General features: G+C 57.5%; 1 protein-coding gene across 3 annotated transcripts; it reads right to left on the minus strand.

The window, feature by feature from the left end:
* Positions 1-1,766: 1,766 nt before the first annotated feature.
* ASB10 (ankyrin repeat and SOCS box containing 10) lies at positions 1,767-9,936 on the minus strand. Of its 3 annotated transcripts, XR_008332911.1 has the most exons (6): positions 9,344-9,936; positions 6,993-7,260; positions 4,947-5,451; positions 3,014-3,127; positions 2,493-2,742; positions 1,767-2,038 (listed from the first exon to the last, which is right to left on the minus strand). XR_008332911.1 is itself a non-coding variant. In XM_053409788.1 (5 exons), the coding sequence occupies exons 1-5, from the start codon at positions 9,648-9,650 to the stop codon at positions 2,557-2,559; spliced, it is 1,380 nt and encodes a 459-aa protein (XP_053265763.1). In that variant the 5' UTR covers positions 9,651-9,936; the 3' UTR covers positions 2,176-2,556. The 3 variants fall into 3 exon arrangements, 2 of the variants coding, with proteins under 2 accessions (XP_053265763.1, XP_053265764.1); XM_053409788.1 differs by lacking the exon at positions 1,767-2,038 and having other exon boundaries at positions 2,176-2,742; XM_053409789.1 differs by lacking the exons at positions 1,767-2,038; positions 9,344-9,936 and adding an exon at positions 7,495-7,901 and having other exon boundaries at positions 2,176-2,742.
* Positions 9,937-12,097: the final 2,161 nt, after the last annotated feature.

Consider the following 12,097-nt stretch of genomic DNA (forward strand, 5'->3'; position numbering starts at 1 on the left):
CTTTTCCAGTGGAACGAACTCCCACGGGAGGCGGTGGTATCTCCTTCCCTGGAGGTCCTTAAGCAGAGGTTGGATGGACACCTGTCATGGATGCTTGAGCCGAGATTCCTGCATTGCAGCGGGGTGGACTGGATGACCTTTGGGGTCCCTTCCAACTCTATCCTTCTATGACATGTTGTGTGTGTCCCCCACCCACCGTTTTGCTCAAGAGAAGGTCGCCCAACGACGTCTTTGCAAAGAGCCACTCTGGACAGGGGATCTGAATTCCGGAGGGGGCCACCCAGAGATTCCTGCTCGACCTAGTGGCGGCTTCGCTCTGGGCTCCCACAAGATCCCGTTCTCACCCCACTGCTGTTTAACGCACGCATGAAACGGCAGGGAAAGGTCCTGAGAACCTCTAGCGCCTCTTTGCATCAAGCTCAGGCGCCGCGCCAGTTCTAAGGCCAACCCTGACCCTTTCTGCCTCATTCAAGGGAGTGAGGGGGGCAAGTTTTCTGATGATATTAAATCGCTCAGGTTCGTTGAAACAATGGAAGAACTCCAAAAAGATATTTTCAAACTGAATGGGCAATAAAATGGCAGATGCAATTCCACGTACACAAGTGTAAAGTGACGCATGTTGGTGAAAATATTATTATTATTACACCTGCAAGCTCTTGAGGTCTGAACTGGGGGTGACGGACCAGGAACAAGACTTCGGGGTCCTAGCGGATTACTCTACTAAGATGTGGACCCAGTGTGTGGCGGCAGTGAAAAAGGAAATCATTCCCTGGGATCTATGGATCATTAGGGAAGGAATGGAAAATGGACGAAGTCATCAGGCCCTTGTACCAATTTATGGTGCGACCCTATTTGGAGTCCTGCGCACAGTTCTGGCCACCTCGCCTCAGAAGGGATATTGTAGAAGGCGGCTCAGAAAGAGGAACTGAAAGGGTCAAGGGCGTGCGGGGGGGTGCAGCTCCCCTATAAGGTTGCAGCATTTGGGACTTTTCAGACAAGCGAGACCGGCGACCTAATAGAATTTTATAAAATTGCGCGTGGCGTGGAGAAAATGCACAGATAAAAGTTGCTCTCCCTCCCTCATAACTTGTGGGCATTCAGTGAAGCTGAATAATGGAAGATTCAGGTCAGACAAAAGAAAGGGATTATTCAGGCAGCGCAGAGTTAACCTGCGGAACTCCCTCCCGCAGGACGGCCACCAATCTAGACTTTTTTTTTTAAAGAAAGATTCAGGCTTTTCAAATATTCTGTTACCCAATATTTTGAACCACCGTTTGTGTATTTTTAGTTATCCTGTAAAACTGGCTTTATTGCGCTTTTCTGGAATGGTTGTATGCTGCGAATTGTTATTTTATTGCGGCTCTAACTGTACTTTATGCTGTTAGCTGGCCAGAGAAAATCAGCTGGCACGAGAAGCTCCCTCATCCCAGGTCAGACGATTTAGCAACCCGCCTCTTCAGACCACAGGGGTCCCTCTACTCATTTCCCTGAGGCGGGCAGATGCAAACGGAGGAGACCATCAGGACTCGGGAGCTGAGCGAGGAAGAAAGAATTGCAGCCGGTGCAGCTTGCGCGACACCCTCCACCTGGGGATTCAACCTGCGGCGTATTTGGAAAGGCTCATAGTCCACAACCCCCAAGCCAGGTCCCCAGTCCAGTCCAAAAAGGCATGCTCAGCCACAGATACACTCCCCCCCACCCGAAGAACAGGATCAATCACTGCTTATATTCAACTTATAAAACACATTGAAGGATTTTCAGTCAGCTGAAATACAACATTTAACGTTTATTTAGAAATGCAAACAGTGCCCTCATTCATGACCACCGCCTTCAAAGCGGGGTGTTTTGGGGGGCGGCGGGGGGGGTGTCCCTTCAGTTATTCTGGCGCTCCGGTGAATGACGTCATTGCTTCGGTTCGGAGCAGAGTCCTGGAGCTGCGCCCCCTGGCGTCCCCCTCCCGGGCGCCTGACCTTTCGGGAGGCGGCTCAGAAGCCCCCGTGGATCCGGTGGCGCTTCTGCCGCGTGAGAGGAGGCAACCCTGCAGTTGGGGAGGAGGGGGGACGGCGGGGGGGGAAGAATTATTGCAAGCGGAGCAGTGGAGAGACGTGGGAAAGCACATCTCAAGAACGCGAATCTGTGGCTGGTGGGCAAATCATCGTATTACCGGCAGTCTAGGCCAATTTAATACACGCGAGGGGGCCACGCAGCGCTCCTTAGCGAAGCCACCGCCCGCGGCTCAAGAAGCCTCCCGGTTCCTAAGCCCCAAACGGCGCTGGCAAGTTGCACTTCTGGAAAAGTTTCCCGGCAGTTTAGTTCGGGCATTGCGCTGCCTCCAGCGCCCTCTGCCGGTGGCCTGGAGCAGCTGCAGGCGGTTGCCTCGGTCGCCTGGGCTGCCCGCTTCGACGGGACGGACCCGCAAGGAGCCTTTGCACTGGGGGAGCGGACTCCAGCCCCACCCGCTGACCCACCCCGAGGCTTCAGCTGCTGCGCACCTCGGACTGCGCCTGCCCCCTCCTCTCGACTTCCGGGAGTGAGCCAGCCAGCCCCTCTCGCCGCCTAGTACAGGACGTCTTCGAAACGGAGCAGCACGAAGTCGCGCAAGGCCGGCGGCAGGGGCAGCTCCGGCAGGGCGCGGGTCAGGCGGTCCTCGAGGTGGTTCCGGATTGCGCAGCGCGCCAAGTGCTGCAGGGCGCGCGGACCCCGGCCCAGGGCGAAGAGCGACTGGAAGAGGCGCGGGTGTTGCTGCCAAGAGGGAAGCGAAGAGGCGGTCAGAAAGGGGGGGCGCTGGGCTGAGCCGCGCAGGGGAGGGGGGCTCCCCCCAGGCTCCTTCTCTGCGCACTTGCCACCGTCCAGCAAGGGCTGGGCAAGGAAAGCCTGCGGGAGCACCGGGGCCCTTCGTAGGGGGGACAGCAAGAGCGCAGCGGCCTGGAGGAATCTCGCTGTGTTTGAGGTGCACGGGCCCCGTCGAGCCACTCTTGCTGTTGCGCCCCACCACAGGATCCCGCGCACTTACCTGCACCAGCTCGGCGGGCACAGCCTCGGCCCAATCCTCCGTGACGGGCACGCGCGGGTAACAGTTGATGAGGGCCTCGACAGTGCGCGGGGAGGCGCAGCAGTGGCGCAAGACCTGCGACGGGAGGGACGAAGGGAGGCAGCAGTCAGAGGCCCACGCCAGAGCCTGACAGCGCAAGGAGGCCCCGCCGAGGCGCGCGAGCCAGTCGCTCCTTTGCGCTGCGCACTTTTGCTCTTCTAGACTCGGTAAACCTAGGAGAGCAGCGTGAACCATCCCATCTAGAGCCCCCTGACTGGGAGTCGCCCCCCCCCCGACAGCCAGGTAGCCTTCTGAAGTCAGAAGATGCTCCCGATAGAGTCGCTGCCAGCCAGTGTAGGTGATGCTGTGCTAGATAGAGCAACGGACGGCTTCCTCGATTTCTCCAGCCCAGTCGCTGCCGGGCCCTGCTCTGTCTTCTGGTCGCAGCAGGGCCTCGACGGGAATGGCCCCATTAGATGAGCTGAAACCCCGGGCGTAACGACCTTTAGGCGCCCATGTCCGTTACTTCAGTAGCAATGCAGGCAACGTGCATTTAGCTTTCCTCGCCCCCGCCCTGCAAATTATGTTTTCCAAGGGCTTGTGTTTTACTGAAGCGTCACAGCTCCTTCTGTTTGCTGTCCCGGGGCCCCTCTACTGCTTTCTGGGCGGTCATTTTGGGGGGCCCTGGGCTAGCGGGCGTTGTGCTTCCGCCCCAGGTCCACCCCTCGCTGCTGCGCTAGTCCCTAGGCCAAATCCCACGTCTGGGGTCCCACGGCCCGGCACCTCCCTGGGGTTCAGGCGCCCCTTAGCCGGGGCTTCCCTCTCTCTGGGACTGGACTGAAGCAGCGCCTGAGCCGGCTGCACGGAGCAGCTCCATCCTCATTATCTGGTGTTAATAGGAGATTAATTAGTGTTAATTGTTGATTTTCCTGCATTTTCCCAAAGGGGAGAGCAATCTGCCAAGCCTGGGAATTAAGACAGATGGTTAACCCGTTGCGCGGGGAGGTGGCCGAGACCAGGTGCAGGGGCTGATCTCTGCCCGGAGAGGGGAGAGGAGAGGCCCGTTCCCTCCCCATAACATCCCTTTCGCCCCCCACCCTCAGCAGAGGGCATTGGGCCTTTCCTGCCGCCAGAAGGGTCCGCTTGCAGCGCCGGCAGAGCCCCCCTGCAGCTCCGAGGAGAAGGCGGAGGGCGGGGTCCTTCGGGGCTCACAAACCCAACCCAGTGGCAGGCCGTCCCGCAGGCGCTCTTAGGCGCTCTGGAGCTCCGGCTTCACTCAGCTGCCGGTCTCAAAGCGACGGAAGCGCCGTAATTATAACGGCTGGCGGCCTCTGAAAGCTCTTGCAAGGACTGTTTTCCTTGCAACCTGAGACAGCATTCGGTGCTCCTTTTCCGCAAGCGGCCCCGGGGGGCCTTTGCCCGGGCAACTCCTTCAGCCTCAATGAGAACAGCATGTTGGACTGGGGGGGCCACTGGCCCGATACAGCAAGCTCTCATGTTCTTAAACCCGCTTACGGGGTTCTGGGGTGCCATTGGGGGGGGAGATGATTGGGCAGGTAGGTCCCGCCCTGCATAATCGATCATATGAAGCGATGTAGGTACACCATTTGAATGGCAATGCCCACCAACTTGGAGGGGGCATTTATGGGGGGGCTGAAGCCCCCGGCCCCTAGGAGTTGGTTCCTATGGCGGGATTCCAGTAAGACTTCAGCCCTTTCCGAGGAGGCCATCGTGCAGGTGCCAAACCAGGCAGGTGAGGTCGGGTGAGGCGCATGCAGTGCCCTGGACAGTCCCGGCGCCTTCCTCGCCTCTGCCGCCCCATAGCAGACAGAGGAGCCGTGGACTTGTGGGGCTGACAGCCAGCCAGCCCCCCCTCGTCCCAGGGCCCCCAGGACTTGAGGCGCCCCTGACCCACCTTGAGGAGGGCTCCGGGCCAGACGCGGACGGCGCCGTGGTTGAGCAGGTCTCGCACCACCAGCTCGGGCCGGTGCTCCAGCTTGTAGGCGGCCACCTGGAGGATGTTGTGCAGCGCCGTGTTGCCGCTGTAGCTCATGATGTTGACGTTGGCGCCGCGGGCGAGGAGCAGCGCCACCACGCGGGGGTTGGCGGCCTTGCAGGCCTGGTGCAGCGGCCGCTGCCGGTCCGCGTCGGGGGCGTCCACGCTGGCGCCCGCCTCCACCAGCTGCCGGCACACCTCGTAGCAGTCGCCCAGCGCCTCCGGAGGGTGCGCCTGGGCGCAGGCGGCGTTCAGCGGGGTCTGCCCCTCCGCGTTGCGCGCCTCCAGGCTGGCGCCGTAGCTCAGGAAGAGGCGCACGTGGCCCGCCAGGCCCAGCCGCGCCGCCAGGTGCAGCGGCGTGTCCTCCTCCTCCTCCGAGACGCAGTTCACCCGCGCGCCGTGGCACAGCAGCAGCCGAGCGCACCTGCGCGGGGAGAAGAAGCAGAGGGGTCGCCCGGCGCCTTCCTGCCCCCCCCCCCGGCCTGTGTCCGGGCTCTGCTCCCCCAGGGTCAACTCGGGCAGCCTCTGAGCTCTCCTGGCCGCGGCCAAGCCTGGCTCTTGGGTGCCCCAGAGGGGTTGTGGGTTTTCAAACTTGCCCTAGACTAGGGGCTTGTTTTGCTCTTAGGAAAGTTCAGGTCGGCTCCCATGAAAGAAGAGGCCTAGAAGTTTGGCATGCTGCTTAGCTTGGCCTGAAGGCGTGAGAAAGAGGAGGTGGCAAAAGGCCCTTCTTCCCTTCCTCAAGTTTCCTTCCTGGCCTGACTTGAGCTGGTCGCTCTTAGCCAGAATGGCTCCCCTCTGCTTCCAGCGTTCTGAATGCAAATTGCTGGAAGGAAACAACCCGGCGGGATGGAGAGCTGCTCTCGTGTTCGGATCCTGCTCCGGTGCTTCCCAACAGAGGCATCTGCTTGGGCACAGCGAGATAGGCTACTGGCCTGATCCAGAGCCGGCGGTTCTCGCGTTCTTGCGTGGGACCTTCCTTCCGACTCTGGCTGATACTTTCTGCCGGGAGGAGACCTCTCAATTTGGATGTCTCTCCATCGCAGAGACAAGCGCCACTCTGAAGCCTCTTTAGTCCTAGTATCCAATGTGCATTTCCTACAAGAAATGGAGTTTTCTCCGCCTCCCCATTAGTCTGTTTTATCCTGGGTAAAGTGTGCACCTCCAACAGGTAATCTGTGGTCAGTTTCTCTCTCTCTCTCTCTCTCTCTCTCTCTCTCTCTCTCTCTCTCTCTCTCTCTCCTGGCTTCCAGCTTCTCCTCCAAGAATTTGTCTACTCTTCTTTTGAAGCCATCCAAGTTGGTGGCCATCCCTGCCTCCTGGGGGAGGGAGTTCCGTAGGTTAACTACGCGCTGCCGCCGGACGAATGACTTTCTTCAGGCTCTCCTGAACCGTCCAGCATTTGGCATCGCTGCATGCCCCTGAGTTCCAGTGTTATGAGATGGGGACAAAAACTTTATGCGCTTTCCCCATGCTATGCATAATTTTATAAACCGCTTACTTGCACTTTCTCTAAAGTAAAACACCCCAAATGCGGCCACTTTCCCCCAGAAGGGAGTCGCTCGTTCCCTCGATCATTCTGGTCGCCCGTTTTCTTGAAAGGGCAGCGAATTCTTAATTAATCATTATTACTGTGGCCTTTTTTTCAGCCAGGGAGAGGCGCTTGTGAGATTCTCCTGTATCAATATAACTTGGTAGTCTCGGGGGCTCTGCAGCTCAGGGAGAAATATTGGGGTCGGGCGGCAGCTGCGGGCATTTCCCCCGTTTGGGTCCAGGGGGCGCCCTCTGCCGATTGTTTTGCTTCCAGGACCCCAGGACCGACCTTTCTCTGGGAAGCCAGGAGAGGACGGCTGTGTTCCCCACCCCACACGGCCCTTCTCCCCTGCCCGAAGCCCAGGGCCAAGCGAGGGGCGCCTCTTCCAGGCCACGCGCCCCGAGGAGACGCCCCGTCGGGGCTGTGCCACTCACTCGAGGGAGGCGGGGCTCCGGCACAGGTGAAGCGGCTGGAGCCCTCCTTCCGAGACGGCCAGGGGGTCAGCGCCGAAGGAGAGCAGGAGCCGCACGCAGTCCGTCGTGGCCGCCGCGCACGCCTCGTGCAGCGCAGTCCGGCCGCCCGGCGCCAGGTCCACGTCCGCCCCGCGGAGCAACAAGTGGCGCAGGCACTCCAGGTAGCCGCGGCTGGCCGTGATGTGCAGCGGGGTGGTCAGCTCCTGCTCGTAGGTCAGCGACCAAAGCCCTGTGGAAGGGAGGAGAGACGCGGGGTCAGGAAAGGCCGTGCGGCGGACACAAGGGCGCTTTGCACGTGCTCAGGGGCACGGTGGCGCGCGGAAAGCAGGCTCCAATGGAAGCCTGCAAGCGCGAGAAGGGCGCAGGAGCGATCCCCAAGCTCTGCGGCAGGTTTTCCTTGGGGGCAGCAAGGCGCTTTCCCTACCCCCGCCTCTCCCCCACCCCCGTTGATCTCTGGGCGCACTCAACCAGCGGGAGTTGAATCGGTAGTTCTTCCACTCGTCCTGGTCGCTGGTGTCGAAGACGGAGTTGGGGCCCACGCCGCTCTCGGGGTCGCCCAGGAGGCAGAGGATGGCGCACCCGTCGCCCGTCAAGAGCGCCTGCCAGAAGGCCTGCGCCGGGCCCTCGGCCTTGCGCGTGGAGATGGGCTCCATGGCCCCGGCGGACGGGACCCTCGGGGCTTCTCCGGCGGGAGAGAGGCTGCAGCTGGGCTGCCCGGGGACGGAGGGCTGCGTGCCCGGGTGTCAAGTCGCAGCCCGAGCTATTCTGGGGCTCCCTTGTGACTCAGCAGCAGCGCCGGTGCAAAGGGAAAGCGCCGCGTCAGAAACTGGGAGCGGGGCGAGGGGAGAAGGCAGGTGGTCTCCACGTGCTTAGCGAGACGGGCTGCGCAACGACCCAGCTCGGTCCCACCAGCCCAGCCCTGTGGGCCCTGGCACGATGGCTGTGGCCTACCTGGCAGGGTTGCTTTGACAAGGAAGGCACGAGAAACCCGTTTGCAAAGGGGGAAGGGCCGCAGGAGCAGATGGCAAGCCCCAGCGGGCGGGGAGGGTCAGCAGCATGTCAGGCGCGCGCGCCCGGCCGCAGGAGAAACAGGCCGGAGGTGGGAGCGCTCTCGGCGCGTTAACTTGGAAGCAAACCTTCCGCCCTTCTGCCAGGCAGCAGCTCCCCACGACTGAGGATATAAGCAGGACACGCCGGGGGGGGGCAGCAACTGGTCTCCTTCAAAGGCCTCCTGCCTCTGGTCCTGGAGCGCCGAAAGGAGGATTCGCCTCTGCCAACTTGTCTAATCCCCTTTTAAAGAATGCTTGAGTTGAGATTCCTGCATTGCAGAGGGTCGGACTAGATGACCCTCAGGATCCCTTCCAACTCTCCACCTCTAGGATCTACAAAGTCGCCTAAAATGAGGAATCACCACAATCTGTAGCTGCAAAGCTGTGACTTGAAGGGCCTTTTGCTCCGTCTCCCTCCCACCCATTCTGCCCCTTCCCATTTCTAAAAACGTTGTAACCTTTCTGCAAGCACAACTTTCATAATCCCTGTTTGGTTTTGCCAATTTGAAAGTGGGCGGGGAGAGACAAGGGTTTGTTTTTTTTGCTTGTTTTTAAAGTGACAGTATAAAAGAGAGTTGGCAGTTCTTGTTGTTTCCAAAATAAAGGTTTGTTTGTGGGGAATCATTTTTAACTGACAAACAACATATTTTAAAGGGAAAAAACCTATTTCCTACATTGCATCATCATACTGAATAAACTGCCAGATGGGTGGGGTATAAATAATAAATTATTAATTATTATTAATAATAATTTTATCATAATAATATATGAACTCTATGTGTGTGGGAGTTTCAAAAGTGTAAAGGATAAACAAAGTATTTTATAAAGGGTCTCATTACCTTCCTCTCCTGGGGGGAGGGGGGAGGGCGGGAGGCTGCAGTGCCCACCCCTCCCTTTGCCCCTGGATTGCAAACCAGCCATCTATCATGTTTCCTGAGCCGCTTCCTGTGTGCAGAACATTTCCTCTGGGGGACTTGCCCCTTCTCCCTACAGCCCCATCACTCTTGCTCTTGGGGTGTCTCAGGCTGGAGAACACGAGACTCTTAACCTTGGTCCTGGGTTCGAGTCCCCTGTTGGGCAAAAGATGGGGTTGGACTAAAGGAGCCCTGTGGTCCCTTTCCAACTCTACAGGGATCATTAGCTCCTTCGGCCTGCACTTCTCAATTGAGCAGCCTAATAGAATCGTAGAAAAGGGACCCCCAGGGCACACGGACCCCCATGCCCCAAGCCACCTTGCTCCCCTCCTTCCACAGCTTCCCTTACCCCATTTCTGGCTGGTCCAGCGCAGATCTTGGCTCTTGGCGTGGATGACCAGGTTGACCTCGGCGCGCTCTGAGAAGTGCCTCTGCACCCCATCCAGGTCCCCCGTGTAGAGGGCGTTCTGGACCACCATGTCCCTGCACTCTGAGGGCGGCTCTTTGTAGGGCCTCCTGCCCCAGGAGGCCACTGGACCTTGGCAGGAGACCTGGCTCTTGGCACCTTCCCACCTCCATCTCAGCTCCGCATCCAGCCCCAAGGAACGCCACCTGGAGGCCCTGGAGGAGGAAGACGAGGGGAGGGACCTTGACATGAGCTTCCTCCGAGAGACGGCTCTCCTTCAGCGCCTTCGACTGCTGGCAGCGGAGACAGCGGCTCTGGGGCTTCTGCCCTTGGAGAGCTGTGTGCTTGCAGGACCCAGGCCTGACTCAGGGCGTATAAATAGTTCTCTTGGCAGCCACCGCCTGCCTGCTGCTGCTGGCTTCTTTTATCATCAGCTCCCAAAATACATTTCAGCATTTGAGACAAGGGAGGTGTTTTGTGGCAGACCTGGGGAGATTCCGAATGTTTGCAAGCATGTGCAGAGTGCCTTACCGAAAGTTCCCCGCACATGAGAGAAGCTTTTTCTTCAGGAGATCACTCAGCTCACAAAAAGCAGACCCAATTCTGGAAAATAAGGCCCCTTTCCAAAGGGAGGAAAATGTTCATCCTGGAGACAGACAGTGAGGGAATGGTCATCCTCTGAGATTTCCACCGAAAGTGCCCTTTGGGGAGCTGCAAATCTCCTTCCATGCACAACTTATTTTAGGACAATCTTTGAGAACAATTATGACGTCCAAGGATGCCTAGGCAGACTTGAATTACCTTCTCCCTTTTTATGATTCCCTCTTAACCAAGAAATCGCTCTCATTCAGTTTAAGTAAACAATAAAAATATAAGGTTTACTCGCCTCAAAAGTCTTGCCAGGATTCAACAAATACAGGGGTGAAATCAGGCAGCCAATGCGCCTGCCATGCGCTCTACGTGGGGCTGCCTTTGAAGGTGACCCAGAAACTACAACTAATCCAGAATGCGGCAGCCAGACTGGGGACTGGGAGTGGCCACCGAGACCACATAACACCGGCTCTGAAAAAACTACATTGGCTCCCAGTACGTTTACAAGCACAATTCAAAGTGATGTTGAGCTTTAAAGCCCTAAATGGCCTCAGCCCAGTATACCTGAAGGAGTGTCTCTGTCTCCATCATTCGGCCCAGACATGGAAGTCCAGCTCTGAGGGCCTTCTGGCAGTTCCCTCCCTGCGAGATGTGAGGTTACAGGGAACCAGGCAGAGGGCCTTCTTGGTGGTGGCGCCCACCCTGTGGAACACCCTCCCATCAGATGTCAAGGAAGTAAATTATTTATTATTATTATTATTATTATTATTATTATTATTATTATTATTATTATCATTACTACTACCCGCTTAGGGACCTGCCATCTCCTTCTGCCGAGGGGGGGGGCGGTCCTCAGATACAAAAGGAAACCACTGAGTCTATGTTCTATTTAAGGACATCCATGTCTTTTATTTCCAATCAAGCACACAATAGATTGAAGCAAGAGGACACCCAGAGCTCCAGGCAGGACAATTCTGCAAAGTTTTTTGGCAGGCGCTTCGGCTGGTGCCCTTTAACACACTCCCAAGTCCACCCCCCTTTCGTTCCACTAGCACTGCTGCACTTTCCTCAAAAGTTCCCCCAACATTTCAGTCTCCTTTTTTGAAAAGTGGCACAACTGCTTCTCCAGCCTGGGGGCAAGAGGTTGGCAGTTTGGGTGCGACTCAGTTTGCAAAAGAGGTGTGTTAAGAGAGGAAGCGTTAGGGGTCTCCAGACGATCCCTTATCTTCAACCTCTTAGGCTGACCCTCTTTCTCTCTATATCTATCTCTCAGGGCCGCCAGATCAGCTGGTTAGGCTAGTCCCAGAAACTTCCTTCTCCAAATTGGTTTATTGCATTTCTATCCCACCTTTCCCTCCAGGGACCTGAAGGTGGCACACATGGCTCCCCCCCTCATTTAATACCCACAACCCTGTGAGGTAGGTTAGGCTGAGAGGCAGTGACTGGCCCAGGGTCAGCCAGTGAGCTTCATGTTCGACTGGGGGGTTTGATCCCTGCTCTCTCCTATGTCCTAGTCCAATGCTCTAACCACTACACCACACTGCAATAAGCAACTTGGTTGTTTTCTCACTCTGTAATTATAGCTTCTCTCTGCGACAAGTCAAGTCAAGAGCCGCTCGCCTTCTGGCTTGCTCCAAGGAGGGGACGAGACTCTGAATCTCAGGGTTGTGGGTCCAAGCCCCACATTGGGCAAGAGAGTCCTGCATTGCAGGGGGCTGGACTAGATGACCCTCAAGGTCCCTTCCAGCTCTACCGTTCTGAGATTCTGTGTTCTACTTGAGGAGGAGGACCTGCTCTCTGCAGGCAGCCCCCCCGCCCCCGCTGCTTAAGAGCCCTGCTTGACCCCAAACAGCATCACAATACACAGTACGTCAACCCCCAGACAGTTTTGCCACTTCCCCCCTTCAGAGCCAATTTCTCAGAGAACAAGACTGGTGCCTCCCCAGCCCCCAGGAGATGGCTAAATGCTGAGGCTGCGCACTGGATCCAGCCAGATTCCAGAGCACAAACAGAGTGGGGCAGATTCAAGCTGATTTGCGATTGCCCTGTGCCTGACTCCCCATTTAATTGATGGAATTGGAAGGTCCCCAAACTAGGTCAGGGGCT

This window comes from Podarcis raffonei, chromosome 12, assembly GCF_027172205.1.
Source record: "Podarcis raffonei isolate rPodRaf1 chromosome 12, rPodRaf1.pri, whole genome shotgun sequence".
NCBI classification, from domain to species: Eukaryota; Metazoa; Chordata; class Lepidosauria; order Squamata; family Lacertidae; genus Podarcis; species Podarcis raffonei.